This window comes from Pinus tabuliformis, chromosome 2_1, assembly GCF_031772625.1.
Source record: "Pinus tabuliformis cultivar Carrire ecotype Pingquan chromosome 2_1, CPIR1, whole genome shotgun sequence".
Taxonomy (NCBI): Eukaryota; Viridiplantae; Streptophyta; class Pinopsida; order Pinales; family Pinaceae; genus Pinus; species Pinus tabuliformis.
In genome coordinates this window covers 356084904-356104329 of record NC_142299.1, presented here as the reverse complement: position 1 = coordinate 356104329, position 19426 = coordinate 356084904, and the positions used below count along the sequence as shown (strand labels likewise).

The following is a 19426-nucleotide window of genomic DNA, read 5'->3' as shown; positions in this document are numbered from 1 at the left end:
AAGCATTTCTCTAATTCTTGTTCTTAATTTTTTTTTTGTTAACTATTGATTTTTTGGTATGAATTTTTTGAGTGATTCCAGGATGATGATGATCGAGTTGAGTGTCACCCCATATGGTCCCTTGGTTCCCAGGTTCCATGGTTCAACACCAACAGCAAGGGGTTTGTTTTCATCAGTTTCATTGCCACAACTTCCACAGGCACCATCTTATTCATTGCCACAACTTCCACAGGCAGCATCTTATTCATTGCCACCACGTGGAGGCCCACCACCACGTTCTCTTCATGGTAGAATGAGGAGAGATTAGTAGATATATTCATTAGGCTTGTAGGCTTGTTGTGAATTTGAACCTTTTTGTCTTGGTGGTGGCCAAATGGCCTATTTTGTAAACATTATTATTTGAATTTTGGACATGACTAATGATGACAGTGGCTCACTAGCTAGATAATATGTTTTATGTTTTATGTTTTATAATATTCTTAAATGTTTGATGTCTTATAATATGCTTAAAAATTTGTTGTATATTTGTAATTGCTAGAATATAAATGGTTGATGCTCAAATAATTAATCATTGATGTACAATAGAATCATGGATGCCATATCTATCTTGATTTATGTAAAAATATGGATGTTTTCATGTCTTCCACGACTAATTTGGTATTTGGGATGTTTGTTTTGAATATAAATGCAAAAAAAAAAAAAATATATATATATATAGTAGACGCTTCCAAGCGCTTCGCTTTCTAGATTTTTAGAAAATTGCGCTTCCGCGTCCCCGCTTCCAAAAAATGTCTATGTTTCGTCCCCGTTTTGTCCCCGCTTTGTGCAATGTTGGCACAAACATCAAGACAGTAGTCAAGAGATTTTTAGATGGAAACTCTTCCGGGAGAAAAACCACAGAGCACTTCTTAATATTTGTCTTCAATAATTTACATCAATTAGAAAGCTCCAACTTCCAATATTTTCATCTCCTACTAAAGGAGGCTCCAACCTAAAGGACACTCCAACACTTTGATTTACCAGCTCCAACTGGAGGGACGCTCCAGTGCCATGCACAAGCTCCAACCTTCCTTAGCACCACTTTTTTGCCTTGAAGTGTTCTAAAGCTCCAACCTTCCTTAGCACCACTTTGCCACCTTGAACCGTTCTAAAGCTCCAACCTGAAGGAGACTCCACTCTCCTGCCTTGCACCACCCTGCGACCCTAATCCAGCCAACAAACAACAATTTCATCTCATTTTCAAATTGGACCCACCTGCGGTCAATACTAAAATAAATAATATCAAAAATACTCTGTTGACTTTGTCGATTTGAAACATTGGCACAATGTCAACAGCAGGAAGAAGAACAACTGCAAAACAATCTCTGCTTAACACTCAGATCTGCTTCAGCTCAATATGTAAATCAATAGCAACCCGTCATCAACCTGTCATCAAACATATAACTTCTAATATAACCCTGGTTCAACAAGCATGTTAGAATATACTAATAACCCTAGTATTCATCAACTGCCCACATAGGCCAATGACACTTGCTCAACAATTTATGTCAAAAGATAGGTCAACAATAACTCTGCTCCCAAACTTCTATTATCAACTCTCGGTTAATCATATATAGATATAGCCTAACAGTCCTGCAAAACACATTATCAGCTCATGCCCTGTATACCAACATAGCCAATAATCTTTGATCTTTTACACGCTATTCCAAGATAAGATTAAATCAACAAGACAATAACTGTGAAACCCCTGCAGCTGCCCTACAACAATGACTGTTCATCAATGCAAACCCTAATGGCAGCACTGATATTCTGTCAATGAATATCTGTCGCCGAAGCTCAATCTCTGCACATATCAAAATCTTGTCATAATAATTCCCTCAAACAATAATCCTCGACAATCATAAACCCAATTCATTGTACTCTGCCATACATATGTGTATCAATTCATTAGTACTCAGTGCATTAGTCAACATTTCCGCAATCAGATCTCTAGTACTTTAACATTGTCCTGCAGAATACTGATCTCTGAAGACAAGACTTCTACCTCTGCCTTCCTTCCTGCACAGTCTTTCTTCTAAATGAAAAATTATCTAAAGACAAGCTTAAGACTTCACGATCACAATTATAACAAGCTCCTACACAGAACAATTTCTGAGGAAGAGAATAAACAGCCAAACCACTGTCACATAAGATTCTTCAATGCAATAGCAACAAATCGTTAGCAATACCTGCAAGCCCCTTTAGACATTGATCTCTGCAACAATCTACTGATAAACCTTGTGTTTATTGTGTAATCTAAGCAAACCAAATGTGTTGTAAACTTTAGAACCATAGATTGAATACTAGCATACACTCTATGCTACCATGTCTAGAGAATACACCACATAATCCAATTTTCTCAGATCATCACATAACATTTAGATCATGTTTTGCACAAAGACTTATATGCATCATTCCTCATAACATAAACATAAACATAAACATAACATCATTCCTTATATGCATCGTTCCTCATAACATAAACATAACATCGTTCCTTATATGCATTGCTCCTATGCATAACATAAACCAAATAAAAACGGGCCACGATGTTGATAGACCAGCATAGCACTCTCTATTCAACACACATGACATAGCAATTAAATATACCCAGCAACCATTTGAACCTCACCAACACACCATGCAAATCGCTCTCTATATACCATGTCTCTGCGCACTTAGATTTGCATTTGACATTACACAATGAGCACCATTGACAATTGTATCTTCGTTGGATGTCAAGTAAGAGATTGCTACATCTTTCACTGGAGGCAATGTAAATACTTAATACACTGATTATTGACCCTTATGCACATGTTATGCGCAGGTTAGCCAGTCAAACCAGGTTTATATGACTTACAACCCATCATTTTAAGCGTGTTCATATTCCAGATCAGCCTCATACATAGCTATCGCACTTCTTCAAAATCACACTAATGCCCAGCAACATAATCTGCTATTTGACCTTTCTACCTATAGCGAGCCACACATAGAGAAAAGACAGAAATGTTCACTAAGACTTGCACAAAGAAACCCTCTAGCGAATGTCTCAGAAGATTCGACCTTCATCTTTTGATGTCCAAGACTATACAAAGATCGTAGACCATTTCAGAGATTGAGCCCATGAAATTGCTTACATTTGTGATGAAATCAAGTCTCATTTTATAGTAGTGAATGAAGGATAAAAGGGGCCAACCAGATCAATATTGCAGGGAAGATTTGAAATTTTAAATTTGATTTTGGAGGCAAAAACCCAAATTTGATTTGTAGTCGACTTGCACGTTTGAGAGGGAGCCTTTAATCTATTTCTAAACCTCACAATAATAGAGCCACAAAATATTTTAATTTAAATCTTTAATAAGAGTCTTGGCCTCATGATTTTTCTAGCCACTAATAAGCTGCCACATCACCTTAGCATTTTGGGGATTTTGACCATAGGATGGGGCTTTGACCTTTGATTGCCCATATCTCCTCAATTGAGAGGAGTTACAAGACGTGCCATATATCATTGGAATTGGTATGACGAGGAGCATCCAATGATTGATCCAACAGGATCTTGTCAGTCTAGCATGAGTGAAGTCTTCAGTGGTTCAGAGTCGAAGTGATCTTCAAATGATCATGGTCGACAAGGTCTTGAACTTTATCAACTTCGCCAGTATTCGTCGTCAGCATTTAGTGTCTGGTGTCTTCAGCATCCACAGTGATGTTTATGGTTCAGGTTGTCCGGTGTTGGTTTCAGTTCCGCCGGTGATGTCAATGGTTGATATGGTTTTCATGGTGTTCGAAGGATAGGGTTTTATACCTGGTTGTCGACATGTGTTTTTCGTCAATTCCGCCAGGGTTTGGCTATCGACATGTGTTTGCCGTCATGAGATAGTGGCAAATGTCACATTGTGACGAAGATGCGTTGTAAAAGGGTTTTTAGAACAAAGACTGTAAAAGTCTAAAAGACTAAACCCTAAACATAAGTCCTAAACCTAATGATAAACCCTAACACATTTATACCTAACACCTAAACCCTAGCCTAAAACCTCAAACCATGCATTAAAATGCTATTTCCTAAAGTCCTAACCCTCTTGGACTATTACAAACAAACTATAATACAAAACCTATGTTAAAGTCATTACAAATTATAAACCACAGTCCTAAACCGTCGGCCTAAACCGCAACGGAGTCTGACCATGGTCTACAATGTGAATAGAGGCAGGTAAGCCGTCAAGGATTCGAAACCGCAGCGTTCACCGCAGCAAGACCATAACAGTGGCCATGTGAACGGTAAGCCGTCGAGGTTATGGCAACCGTTAATCTGATCGCACGAAGAATCCACCATAACTGTCGGAGGCAGCTATCACATGCAGTGTCGGCAAGCGGTTCTGAAACCGCGGGGTAAAACTACAGCTGTGTCAGTTTATGGTTCGCTGAAAACCTGTTCACATGGGCAGTTAACAACTCCGCACCATCAACCTGACCACCAACAGCTATTTGTTGTTATAAAGTTATTTTTGGGTTTTACATGTATTTTTGGTGCTCATTTAATACCAAGACCTTGTAACAAACTCCGAAGGTGGCCTTGTGTCATTAGACTGAACCCTAACTTCAGAGTTCATACCAATCTTGGCTGGGGAGACCTCAAAAGTTCATGAAGAAGGCATTAGCAGTTTTAGAGTTTGTATGCAGATTCTGGAGGATCTAGGTAGTTTTGTTTTCAGTGCAACTGGAGCATCGGGGATCGGAATTGATTAATGCCATCAGTGAATCAATTCCACTTCAGTTTAACATATGATCATTTCAGATCAATGATGGTGATCTTAGGAGAAACCCAGTTGATCTTCATCTTCAAAAACCTCAACAAGTGTGGGACTTCTTGTCCTTTGGAGCTTCCAATGGATGCAATCCAAACAAATATTAAGAGCATTCAAGAATTCACGTTTGCATCAATGGCAACGCCATTCAACATGAATCAGCTGTCATCCATCAATTGGTGTTGTCAAGCAGACCTGTTGACTTTTTGTAACTCGAAAGGTCTTCTTCATGCAATGATGCCTAACATGACATTAATAACTTAAAGTGTATTTAGTGAGAGATTAAATCATGACCTTTGATCTTGAGAGTGAATCTCAGCCATAACATCAAAAGAAGTTGAGTGAGTTAAATTAAGTCACTAATGAGAAAAAGAAGATAAAGAGAATTAGAGAGATGGCATTAATAAGTGTCAGAGATTCACAGGAAAGAGAGAGAGTGCACTCATAAGCATTGAATATGAGAGAACAGAGCTGAGAGGAAGGATTTATTGCAACAAAGATTGAGTGCAAACCAAAGGAGAGATAAGGGCATGAAAAACCAAGCAAAAGACTCAGCATTAATTGCTCGTATAGTGACCGTACAGCAGCAAGAAGGGCAATTTGAGGCACGGTTTCCAAGGCAAAGAGCAGGATGGAAATTGTTGACTTTTGGACAGAAACAGGGATCATTTTTGCACACAATTCGAAGAAGAGACATGCTGTAATCTGGGTTGTACAGTACCGTTCAGCAGTATGGATTTCTGAGCAAGTTGGGCACAGAAATTGAGGAGTACTCGGTAAACACTTACAAGGCAACCCAAAAGCTACCACTCCCAGCCTGAGTTTATATTGCCCCTTGAAAAAGTCTTAGCACTTTTCCAACGGGGATTGAAACCTGCTTGGATACCACTATAATGAACTAAACAATCCAGTAATTGAACCATCACATAAACAAGGGACGAGACAACATAATATATTGTTCAAAAGGCACAGGACAAAAATAATATTATTAAATGTGAATGATACAACTGATGATTGGATAATTGTCAAGAAGGCTCCTTGTATATAACAGAAACATTCATGTAAAGGGAAGTAACCCTTAGGTCATAATCACTATTAGAACTAATAATCTAATTATGTTCATTGCATTCTCCTTCAAAATCACTTGAAAAGTATGCCATTTCTTGTCATAGGTTTAACTTAAATCAATGTCTACTAGTGGCCAATGTAATTATTAAAACAAGGATAGATAAGCACCGACAATGATAATGCAACTCTCCAAGAGAGATGAACAAAAACAAATAATGACAAAGGACGTACAAAATAAATATAGGTAAAGGATGGAACAAATCAAGAGAAGAAAAGAAGAATCTAAAAAGATACAATCACAAGGGAACACAGAAGAACAAATTGTTAAAGAATCCAAAAACACATCAAATTGTTGCCAAGTCGTATACTCTTCAAGTGGATAATATTGCTTTGTAAAAACAATATTATTTTATATTTGCACCGAATATTCCAAGTTTATTACTAAATACAAGTAATCCATATTGCACCTAAAAATGATGGTGTCAAGAGATGTACATGTGGCTATGTGGTGTTTAAGCATAGAGAAAAACTTTTGCAATGGCAACAAGCACATAAATTAGTAATATGAAGTATCAATGGCCCCATAAAAAGTCATTAAAATTGTTGACAAGTCATATCCTCTCCAAGTGGATAGTACTGCATACATACAAAGTCATTCAATTTTAGTAAATGTTTATAAGAGAGAATTTGAAGTACCTCTCTTAGGATTGTGATGAAGTCTGCAGCACTGAGCATACCTACAATCTCTCCCTTGGAATCCAATAAAGGAGCCACAGAAATACCCTACCGAGAGAACCATTGAAAATATGATTAAAATGATCATAAGCTATTCTATGTTAGAACTTCTGTGAAATAAAATACGAAAACTTTCAAATCTTAACTCCATGAAAATATACCCTTAACAGGATGAAATTTAAATTCTAATGCGACACCAAAAATCCAACATAAGACTGCTCCATTAAATTTTATACCATGTCTCCATAAGTACAATGTATTACTTTAAAGTTTAATTGCAAACATGCCCAATGCAAATTAAAATGTAGAATGCAATATCAACTAACATAACTCCATAATTTAAAGGAATTAGACTTAAATGGTAAATCGCAGAGTTTTACATGCACAAATAGTAAATACAATGATTATTCGTGATGAATAAAAGATAAATACTCAATGTTACAAGCTAAAAAGAATAAGATAAATCTGTTCTCAAGGGAAAAAAAATGGAAATTCAGGGACCTATAGAAAAATACACTTCCATCGACGACTTTAAAGCAAAAAAAGTGGACAAGTAAATGTGAATGCAAACAGAGATTCAGTTTGCCAAATTTGAAGGTACTCATTTTGTGCAGATTTGAAGAGACTCACTTTGCGCAAATTTGAATAAATACAGTGTGCGCAGATTTACATCAATTTAACATGCACAGGTTTTAACAGGCCATGTGAAGCTACAGTTTTGTGAAGGCTTATGAAGGAACAAATTTGATAACGGTTGAGCTTTTATGAGCCATAACTTAAAGAGACTTACAGCTGCATTTTTTGAGCCACAATTTTTAGGAAACCACAGATCTGATGAAGCCACAAATTTGAAGAGACTAATTTAAAGGAAGACGTAAAGCATGACAGAAAAGTAACAGAGAGTGGAATCTGCACACTCAAAGAGAAAGAAAATAAAAAGTCATGTATCATTGTAGAAAAGAAAGAAAAGTGTGAAAAGAAAAAACAAGAGACTGAGCGCACAAGTCAGGAATGACAGCGCAGGTTGGCCGCACACACTCATCATGAATGATAGCGCAGGTTGGCTGCACAACACCAACTCCGTTGACAACTTGATCCTCGTTCACAACACGTGTGGAGTCCGGAACAGAAGAACACAAGATAGTACAATCCGGAGGATCAGCAGAACGCGGGGACGGAGGTTGAGGTAACAAGTCCACATGACAAACAGCAGGGTTGCAAGACAAATCTGCACAAATATCAAGAGCAGGTGGGGTAGGAGGATGTGACAGTTCAACAGATGTGTGTGCATGTTCTCCCACCTCGCATTGCGGAGCTAGCGTTGATGAGAACAGGAAGGAGTCACTTGTAATAGTGACCTCATCCGTCTTAGATTTGGCAGCTCTAACACTAGCATATGCTGGGAGGGGTTTGAATGATTCTAAAATTGTGGGATTTCGGATATGTAAAGAAGATACTTAAATCTTCCATCGAGGAATTCTGAATCAATTTCATCTTCAAGAAATCGTTATGCAAGATTTTTCTGAACGGATTCATCAGGTGCTTTCAATAATTTCAGAATTTCTTAATTGAGTGCTTTACGGTCAAAATGATTGAAAGCATGGTCTATCTCTGCAACCAGATGGGGGAGGGAGGGAGTGAATAGATTTTTCGGGCAGTGCAGCACACCAATGCAGTGGGTGCCCTCGAAGCGTGTATGCGAACAGCACGCAAGTCATGTAATCTTCAAAGATTTCATGTCTTTCACAAGAGCCTACAACGCCAACTGCGTGTCTGACCAAGGCTACTTGACCTCCACCATCGTATGTTTTACGTGACAAGTTATTCTAGAGCTCTTCCGAGATTTCAAAGTCGTTTCCATAAGACATACACTTTGGAAGAGAAATTATGTGTTTAGTCGTGATAAGTATGCAAAGATTCAAAACAGATTGTGAGGACTTAGCTTGTCATTTGGCCCTCCTTCTAGCGCCAGAAATGTTGACGGCGTTGGACCTGCCAACATATTGGGGATCTCCCCGGTATGAAGTCCCAATTAGACCTCACACCGTTTGGTGTAGGAGTCCCATCTGGTACGATGGCCCAATTGCCATTATCTTAAAGATTTGTCTTAGCTCTTGCTTGTTAGCATGTGAGAGTGGTTTACTTTGTCTTCAAACAGCGAGGTTCGCGTGCCTAGTGAGTGCTTAGTGTCGCTTGTGTCAAAGTTCTTTCATTGCAGAGGGAGAGGGTGGAAGTGAGTCTCAGGTTGAAAGGGAATAGTCCCAACTCTGCTAGAGACACACAACACAACAGGACATGCGCAACTTCCGGCAGAGTAGTCCACACGGATGTGGCACTCACAACACAATGTGAACAGATAACATGTACAACACCTAGTAGAAAAGTCCACACGAGTGCGATGGGCGTTATAATGAGTTTACAAGAATGAACCTGTCGAGTGTCTGGCGGGATAGCCCACACGGGCAAGACAACGTTAACAACGGATACAACACATTTCCAATAGAGTATGTACTAAAACAACCGAAATAGTTCAATTGTCTTAATACAGGTTAAAAAAACATGCATTACAAACGTCCAAAGAATAGTCTTACAAACGAATACAATACATGTGTGAAAACGTGTTGGCCTATTAACAGGCTTTTGAATTAAGCGAAAGTTCCAAGACACATTCGTACACCATTACATCACTAGCCCCGGTAGCGGAGCGTTGGAGCCACTGCTCGCTCCTCAAAGAAAAGATTACAGACTCTCAAGGCTATGTGGGAGGAGCCAAGGTGAAAAGTCTTTTGCATGTACAAATGAGGGGTATATATAGCCAAGGGTGAAACTAACCCTTGTGACTATTCGATTTCCCTCATGACTATTTGACTTACATGACTCTTCAACTTTACATGTTGATCTCTTGGACTTCCACATTATATTACATTGATTACAACAGTATGGCCCACAGTAGTGATGTGGCCGAGCTGATTCATGACATGACTCGACACGACAACGCTGGTATGTTCATGCTGATGGTGGTGTCCATGTCGAGCTGCAGTGTTGTTAAGTGATGAATGTGTTCTTGGTGTATCATAGCTTCATCTCTGCATGGCAAGGTGTGCGAAGTCTTCGATGGTCTTGGTGTTTGCTTGATAGTTCATGCATGCGCATGTGTCTCCTTCGCTTGCTACTTGGTACGCTTCGTGTGTTCGTCCGTTCGCAAACAAGTCTCCTAGCATGCGCTCCTTGTTCATCCCGTTCATCGTCGCGCCATGTCTCATCCATGGCCCTGTGCCTACAATCATTCATGACGAGACAACATCAAATCTAGAAATCTCCTAGTCTACCATGATGCATTGTCGTTCGCTTTCGAATGCAGGTGACTGAAAGAGAGAACAAGGCTCTGAAACTGCATGAGGCACATTTCAAGTCGGGATGCAGGCTCCATGCATTGTCCATGAAAATGGCGCATAGGTCACTGGGAGGTTGTGATGGGCAATCTGGATCGACAGTGATTGTCTACGAGATCTGGCTCGGCTGAAGGGAAGATCTGCGCAATTTTTTCAAGGAGACAGTGCAGACAGCAGAGGGAGACTGGAGTGAAAACTGCGTAATTTCTCCGAGGAGCTGATAGCAGGCTACAGGAGGCTGCTGGCAAAAATTACGCAAATTTTCTGGGGAGCTGACAGCGGGCTGCAGGAGGCTGCTGGCAAAAACTACGCAGAGCTGGTAGGCTGACCTGTTGGACATCCCTGTGCAGTTTTTGAGCTGAGCGAGATGCTGGGCAGCTGGGAGACTACTCATGAAAACTGTGCAACTTTCAGGATGAGTAGCAAGTCGGCTAACAGGGTGACTAGCTGGAAAAATTACACAATTTTGGAGGGCAATGCAGTGACAGGCAATAGGTGTCTGTCCAGCATGTTTGTGCAGTTTCTTCAGTCAGTGGGAGCGGGCATGCTTGGCAGCTTCTGTGCAATTTTTTAGAGTGAGGCCCATGGCCACTACTCGGTCAAACTCTTTGGTTGACCAGCTAGAGGCTTCGTTGATGTTGCTTGCAGGCAGCACAGATTGAGATGGCTTGCTGAGAAACTTCTGCGTTGTTCTAGGTGATAGTCGGTCGAGTCGACTCAAGATTGTGTAGTGAACACTGCCTATGAAGCAGCGTCAAGCTCTGCACGATCCTAGGCAGTAGTAGATGTTCACTGAGAGCTAAGACTGCGCAGTGCAGCTCAGTGAAGGTTCGGCTGTTGGAGGAAGGTCCAGCCAACAAAGTTTCAGTAAAATGACTAAGTGTGTGAGCGAGTGAACTTGTGCATGCATGACCTTGTGAACACACACTCAACATGACTCGACAACAAGACACCTCAAATCATCAAGACAACATACACTCAGTGTGACTGGCTAACGGGTGCAAGTGACAAGCGCAACACTTGTGATAGACATTTGGACGACCGCAACGACACTTGCGCGACAGTACTTACAACATCGTGTGTTTGTGTGATAGATGTTTACATAGCGAACACAACTCAAACACAACCTTCAACATCCCCTGAACAAGGTCGCAAGCATGACATAGCAATTAACATGTCGAAGACGACAGTTGGTCGAACAAGTGAAAAGATAGCAAGACATGTAGAAGAAACACATAAAATGACTTATCGTATTTGCGCACATGCATGTTACTCAAGACATGAGGATATGATAGTCCTGCAAACTCAACTAAGAGGTGTACTTCGAATGGTGTTCTTTACTTACCATACTTACCCTCAAGATGAGCATGCATCCGACGGAGTTTGCATGCGGTCCTAATCTTTTCCGTTACCTGGTTCCTTGGTCCTTCTCCTCAACTCCTTGGAAGCAATTTCAACATTTCACCTTTTCCTAGTCACTAAGAGGTAGATCTGCGCGATTTCAGCAGACAATGACTGCTGCCGGAATCAGGCCTTGGGAGGCTCGTCTACACAGTTTTTGCATGCAAGACAGACAAGGCAGCTTGGACAACACTACGCATTTTTGAGGCACAAGACACTACTGCAGGATGGGGGTCATCGGAGGACACCTCTGCGCAATTTCTGAGTGTAGTGCAGTTGGACTACTCTGCGCAATTTCTGAGTGTAGTGCAGTTGGACTGCTCTGCGCATTTCTGGAGAGCAATGTTGGTTGCCTGACTGTTCTATGCAATTTTGGAGAGCAGTGCTAGCTGGAGTCTCTATGTGTTGCGGGGTTTCAACAAGCAAGGGAGGTTGGTGTTTCGGCGGGTTGTGAGGTCAACAAACAAGGGAAGAAGCTTGATGGTTGCAGAAGCAAAGTGCACAATTCCAGGAAGCTGGATGAGGCTAGGTTGCGCAGGAAAATGGCCAAGTATGATATCAGTGAAATGTATGTAAACATGGATAGGACTTGACTATGATCACACATGGACACTTAGTGACACAACGTAGACCATCCAAAATGCATAAGACATACTTTTCTTGATGCAACGACCTTCGTGACAAGAGTGCATGAAGTGAGGGTAAAACATGTCTATGTGATGACAACCACTCATGCGCACATACTTTCCCTTGAAGCAAAACAACAACATTCCCTTTGCATGACAAACAACAACCCCTATGCCCGAAAATGGCACATGTTGCATAAGATGAGAACACAAACAACTCTTAGGGTCAAGGAGGGGAGCCTGAAATCACCACCTTACCAATAAGTTACCAAGAACGATTGATCGCAGGATCCAAGGTAGGCTCTGAAATTTGCATGCAAGCCAAAATTTTGGAGGGTGGTTGTAGCCGCTACAAGACTTGGCGACACACTGGTAGAACTCCAGCTCTCTGAATGGACCTTGTTTTGTGCAAAGCGAGTCTAACCTTTCAAGAAGTATTGTTCGATTCCTTGACCATCGTGGGATGTAGTCCCTACCATTCTCTTGATTGGTCAGCACACATCCAAGCCAAGTCAACCCAGTTGTTTCGATTGGGGATGAGGGGTATATTGGTGCAAAAGTAATATGGCAGTCAGAGTTTAAGTTTCATCTCTGGTGTTGCTCAACTGCCAACAGGCTTGGACAGTACCCCAGTAAAGTCACGTAGAAACACAATCATCGCTTTGCTGCGAGCGAGCCTGGTCAATAGCTCAGCAGAGTTACTTGCATCACCTCTCTGCATAGGAAGCCTTTCTCTTCTTTCGCCTTATTCATTTTTTCAGAATTTTCATATTTCAAAGAAATGTGCGTAGACACTTATTTATTTCAAAGGCGGAAGAGGGATCCCGAATTATTGAGAGAACAACAGGTTGTTCCTTCAGAGAAGTATGTTATGTATACTTCTAACATACTTGTTAAGGTTTTCCCCCTCACCTTACTCTACTTGACTGAGCTGACAAGGGTTAACCCAAAACAACTGACTAGAGTAGGTGGTGCTAGTTAGAGCGCAAGCATTGTGTTTTCACCAAGACTCACTCTGAACAGAATGTATTGTCCATCAAGGCATCATCGACTGAAGACAAGAAGCTCTTCATAAAGAGAGAGGACAACAGATGACCAAGTGTTGATAGTTGTACAGGTCTTCTTAGATTTGCCTAGCTTGTCTCAAGAGCAAAACGTGGTTTCACGAGAGGCTAATCTACAGGTACAAGCAAGCGAAGAAAGCAAAACGAAAAAAGAAAAAGTAATGTGAAAGCAAAACAAGTAAGCAAAGCAAGCAAACCAAACCAAGTAAGGCAGCAAACAAACATGCAAACCAGGAAGCAAAGCAAATCAAGAAGCAAAGACTACTACTACTCCTACACTAAACAGTGCATGGGCCTACTCACGTGAAGTGATATTTCCAATACATCCACCAGCGCATTGGCTGGCCCATGTTGGTGAAGGCATGGTTAATAAGAAAGATATGCATGTAAACCAGCAAACAAGAAAGATAGATCAGCGAAGACCAACATGCTCTGAGTTCTAAAACATCCACAGAATAGAAAAGAGCGAATGCACAAAACAAACATTCTACAGACGTACCATGGTGTTGCGACACACTGCGTGCAAACGGTAAACATACACACTCTTTGGACTGTGACATATGAGCGAACATGAGAAAGACCAACAACTTATGCTTTGCAAGTGCGCTCATTGTGTAAGATTCCTCCAAAGCTTGAGCGATGGGATCGTGTGATTCGAGTGGAGGAAGCGAAATCTGGGTGTTTGGTTGATCTTCAATGCGAAGCAGAGAGTGATAAGGAGCCTTGGGTGTTTCAAAAAATTTATGATCGGAAGTGGAACTAACCTCAGGACAGTGAGGGCCTGACATAACCATCAGCCAAGGCTGAAGTGCCTCGAAAGCCTACAGGGTTCCCACTCTATCAATAGGTAGATCATCGGAAACCAGTGGCTTAGACAAATTAGCAATGAGTGAATCAACATCGTCATCAAATGAAGAAGTACAAATATCACAATAACAAGATAAGAAAAATCGAGATGTTCGTCAGCATCCTCATGATTTGATGAATCGTGCAGAGGGGTAGATGAGAAGCAAGGATGTTCACCCTCTATGTTTTCAGAAATGATAGATGACAGATGGGATGGATTTTCAAAGGAAGATGTGTCCTCTCCACACTGTAATGGCAGACTGACATCCGATGTGTCCTGTGAACGATCGGAAGTAGAAACATTCGGAAACGAGTTTTCATAAGGGAAACCAATAGTGGCAGAATCACAAGGGATGTCAGGATAAAGCAGATGAGGCGCAGATGGAAGGGAGTCATCCTTCACCGCGGGTTCTTCTTTAGATTCTCACACACACTCATCATGAATGATAGCACAGGTTGGTTGCACAACACCAACTCCGTTGACAACTTGATCCTCGTTCACAACACGTGTGGAGTCCAGAACGGAAGAACACAAGATAGTGCAATCCGGAGGATCAGCAAAACGCGAGGACGAAGGTTGAGATAACAAGTCCACATGACAACCAGCAGGCTTGCAAGCCAAATCTGCGCAGATATCAAGAGCAAGTGGAGTAGGAGGATGTGACAATTCAACAGATGTGTGTGCATGTTCTCCCACCTCGCACTGCGGAGCTAGAGCTGTTTGATGCGAAGAGGACGAATAGTCACTTGTGACAGTAACCTCATTCGTCTTAAATTTAGCAGCTCTAACAACAGTGTATGATGGGAGGGGTTTGAATGATTCTAGGAATTGTGGGTTTTCGGACATGTAAAGAAGATACTTAAATCTTCCATCGAGGAATTCACAATCAATTTCATCTTCAAGAAATCGGTACGCAAGATTACAAAAGCATGTATGAAATTGCTCAACGGATTCATCATGTGCTTTCCGTAATTTCAAAATTTCTTTATTGAGTGCTTTACGATCAAAATGATTGAAAGCATGGTCTATCTCTGCAACCAGATGAGGGAGGGAGTGAATAGATTTTTCGGGCAATGTGGCACACCAATGCAGTAGGTGCCCTCGAAGCGTCTATGCGAAAAGTGCACAGGTCATCTAATCTTCTCAAAGATTTCATGTCTTTCACAAGAGCCTACAACGCCAACCGCGTGTCTGACCAAGGCTACCTAGCCTCCACCATCGTATGTTTTACGTGACAAGTTATTTCAAAGCTCTTTCGAGATTTCAAAGTCATTTCCATAAGACATACATTTCGGAAGAGAAATTATGTGTTTAGTCATGATAAGTATGCAGAGATTCAAAACAGATTGTGAGGACTCATCTTGTCATATGGCCCTCCTTCTAGCACTAGAAATGTTGATGGTTTTGGAGCCGCCAACATTCAAGGGATCTCCCCGGTATGAAGTCCCAACTAGACCTCACACCATTTGGTGTAGGAGTCCCATCCGGTAGGATGGCCCGGATGCCATTATCTTAAATATTTCCCTTAGCTCTTGCTTGTCAGCAAGTGAGAGTGGTTTACTTTGTCTTCAAACAACAAGGTTCGCATGCCTAGTGAGTGCTTAGTGTCGCTTGTGTGAAAGTTCTTTCACTGCAAAGGAAGAGGGCAAAAGTGAGTCTCAGGTTGAAAAGGAATAGTCCCAACTATGCTAGAGACAAACAATACAACAGGACATACACAGCTTCCTGCAAAGTAGTCCACACGGATGCGACAGCCACAACACAAGGTGAACAAATAGCACATACGACACCCAGCGGAATAGTCCACACGAGTGCGACGGGCGTTATAACGAGTTTACAAGAATGAATCTGTCGAGCGTCTGGCGGGATAGCCCACACGGGTGAGACAGCGTTAACAACCGATACAACACATTTTCCATAGAGTATGAAATAAAACAACTGAAATAGTTCAACTTTGTTAATACAGGTTAAAACAACATGCGTTACAAGCATCCAAAGAAATTCTTACAAACGAATACAATACATATGTGAAAACGTGTTGGCCTATTAACAGGCTTCTGGATTAAGCGAAAGTTTCAAGACACATTCATACAACATTACACCACTGGCCCCGATAGCGGAGCATTGGAGCCATTGCTTGCTCCTCAAAGAAAAAATTGCATACTCTCAAGGCTATGTGGCAGGAGCCAAGTTGAAAAGTCTTTTGCATGTACAAATGAGGGGTATATATAGCCAAGGGTGAAACTGACCCTTGTGATTGTTCGACTTCCCCCATGACTATTTGATATACATGACTCTTCAACTTTATTTTGGTCTCTTGGACTTCCACATTATATTACATTTACTACGACAGTATGGCCCATAGTAGTGATGTGGCCGAGATGACTCGTGACATGACTTTACACAACAGTTCTAGTATGTTCATGTTGATGGTGGTGTCCATGTTGAGCTGCAGTGATGTTGAGTGATGAATGTGCTCTTGGTGTATCATAGCTTCATCTTCGCATAGCAAGGTGTGCAAAGTCTTCGATGGTCTTAGTGTTTGCTTGATAGTTCATGCATGTGGATGTGTCTTCCTCACTTGCTACTTGGTATGCTTCCTAGGTTCGTCCGTTCGCGAACAAGTCTCCTAGCATGCGCTCCTTGTTCATCCCGTTCGTCGTCGTGCCATGTCTCATCCATGCACCTGTCTCTGCAATCACTCATTATGAGACAACATCAAATCTAGAAATCTCCTAGTCTACCATGATGCATTGTTGTTCGCTTTCAGATGCAGGTGACCGAGAGAGAGGACAAGGCTCTGAAACTGCGCAAGGCACATTTCAAGCCGGGATGCAAGCTCCAAGCATTGTCCACAAAAATTGCGCAGAGGTCACTGGGAGGTTGAGATGGGCAATTCGGATCAGCAGTGACTGTTTGCGGGATCTGGCTCGGCTGAAGGGAAAATCTGCGCATTTTTTTCAAGGAGACAATGTAGGCAACAGAGGGAGACTGGCAGTGAAAACTGCGCAATTTCTCTAAGAAGCTGGCAGTGGGCTACGAGAGGCTTCTAGCAAAAATTGCGCAATTTTTCTCAGGCGCTCGCAGCAAAGCTACGAGAGGCTGCTGACAAAAACTACGCAGCACTAGGAGGCTGGCCTACTAGACATCCTTATGCAGTTTCTGAGCTGAACGGGATGCTAGGAAGCTAGGAGACTGTTGTTGAAAACTGTGCAGTTTTTAGGACGAGCAGCAGGCCGACTGACTGGCTAGAAAAACTGCGCAATTTTTTAGGGCAGCGCAGTGATAGGCAATGGGTGTCTGTCTGGCATGTCTGCACAGTTTCTTCAGTCAATGAAAGTGGGCATGCTTGGCAGCTTCTGTGCAATTTTTTGGAGTGAGGCCCAAGGCCACTACTCAGTGAAACCCTCTAGTTAACCAACTGGAGGCTTGGTTGATGTTGCTTGCGGGCAGCACAAATTGAGATGGCTTGCTGAGAAACTTCTACCTTGTTTTGGGTGACAGTTGGTCGGGTCGACTCAAGATTGCGTAGTGCAGATTGCCTAGGAAGCAGCCAAAAGCTCTGCGAGATTTTAGGAAGCAGTAGATGTTCACTGAGAGCTGAGACTGCGCAGTGCAGCTCAGCGAAGGTCTAGCTGTTGGAGGAAGGTGCAATCAACAGAGTTTCAGTAAAATGACTAAGTGTGTGAGTGAGTGAGCTTGTGCATGCATGACCTTGCGAACACACACTCAACATGACTCAACGACAAGACACCTCAAACCATAAAGACAACATACACTGAGTGTGACTGACCAACGGGTGCGAGCGACAAGCACAACACTTGTGATAGACATTCGGGCGACCGCGTCGACACTTGCGCGACAGTACTTACAACATCGTGTGTGAGTGTGATAAATGTTTACATAGCGAAAAACACAATTCAAACACAACCTTGAACATCACTTGAACGAGGTCGCAAGCATGACATAGCAATTAACATGCCGAAGACGATAGTTGGTCAAACAAGTGAAAAGGAAGCAAGACATGTAGAAGAAACACATAAAATGACTTTTCGTGTTTGTGCACCTGCATGTTACTAAGCACATGATGATATGATAATGATAAGCACTCCTGCAAACTCAACTAAGAGATGTACTTCGAAAGGTGTTCTTTACTTACCCTCAAGATGATCATGCATCTAATGGAGTTGCATGTGGTCTTAATCTTTTCCATTACTTGGTTCCTTGATCATCCTCCTCAACTCCTTGGAAGCAATTTCAGCATGTCACCTTTTCCTACAGTCATTGAGAGATAGACCTGCGCAATTTCAGCAGAGAGTGGTTGTTGCTAGAATGAGGACGTGGGAGGCCCATCGTCGCAATTTCTGCATGCAAGACAGACAGGCACAACACTACGCATTTTTGAGGCACAAGACACTGTTGCGAGATGGGGGTCTTGGGAGGAAACCTCTGCGCAATTTCTGAGTGTCATGCAGCTAGACTGCTCTACGTATTTCTAGAGAGCAGTGTTTGTTGCCTGATTGTTCTACGCAATTTTGGAGAGCAATGCTAGTTGGGGTCTCTACGGGCTGCGAGGTTTCACCAAGGAAGGAAGGTTGGTGTTTCTACGGGCTGCGAGGTCAACAGACAAGGGAGGAAGCTTGATTGTTGCAGAACCAAAGCGCACAGTTCCGGGAAGCTGGATGAGGCTAGGATTTTCAGGAAAATGGCTAAGCATCAGATCAGTGAAACGTATGTAAACATTGATAGGACTTGACTATGATCGCAAACGAACACTTAGTGACACAACGTAGACCATCCAGAATGCATAAGACATACTTTGCTTGATGCAACAACCTTCGTGACAAGAGTGCATGAAGTGAGGGTGAAACATGTCTATGTGATGACAACCACAAATGTGCACATACTTTCCCTTGAAGCAAAACAACATTCCCTTTGCATGACAAAAAACAACCCCTATGCCCGAAAATGACAGACGATGCATAGGATGAGAATGCGAACAACTCTTAGGATCAGGGAGGGGGAGCTTGAAATCATCCACTTACTAATAAGTGACCAAGGATGATCGATCGCAGGATCCAAAGTAGGCTCCGAAATTTGCATGCGAGCCAAAATTTTAGAGGGTCGTTGTAGCCGCTACAACACAAGGCAGGAGCACAGGCACGGCAGCCACATCCAAACATACAAGCCCTAATGGAGAAGCATCAAACATTGTTTGGAGACATTCCTTGAGGTTGTCCAGCAAGTAGAGGCTTTGAGCACACAATTGAGTTGGAGGAATGGGTACATTGCTATGATGACTACTCCGTACAGATATCCCAAGGCCTACCACGATGATATAGCCATCTAAGAGTTGTTGGCGTTGGGGCACAATTGTCCCAATTCTAGTCCCTTCACTTCATTAGTTGTGCAGGTGAATTAGAAGGATGGGACCCTTCGTATGTGTATTGAC

At 42.0% G+C, this 19426-nt stretch overlaps 1 protein-coding gene across 2 annotated transcripts in view; it reads right to left on the bottom strand.

Annotated features, from left to right (window-relative positions):
* The window catches only part of SNF4 (sucrose nonfermenting-like protein), a 268765-nt gene that overhangs the window by 143389 nt on the left and 105950 nt on the right, over positions 1 to 19426 (bottom strand). For both annotated transcript variants that reach the window (XM_089402672.1, XM_089402673.1), the window contains exon 6: positions 6606 to 6692. In XM_089402672.1, the coding sequence (XP_089258798.1) occupies positions 6606 to 6692 (87 nt within the window). The remainder of the gene's footprint in view (positions 1 to 6605; positions 6693 to 19426) is intronic.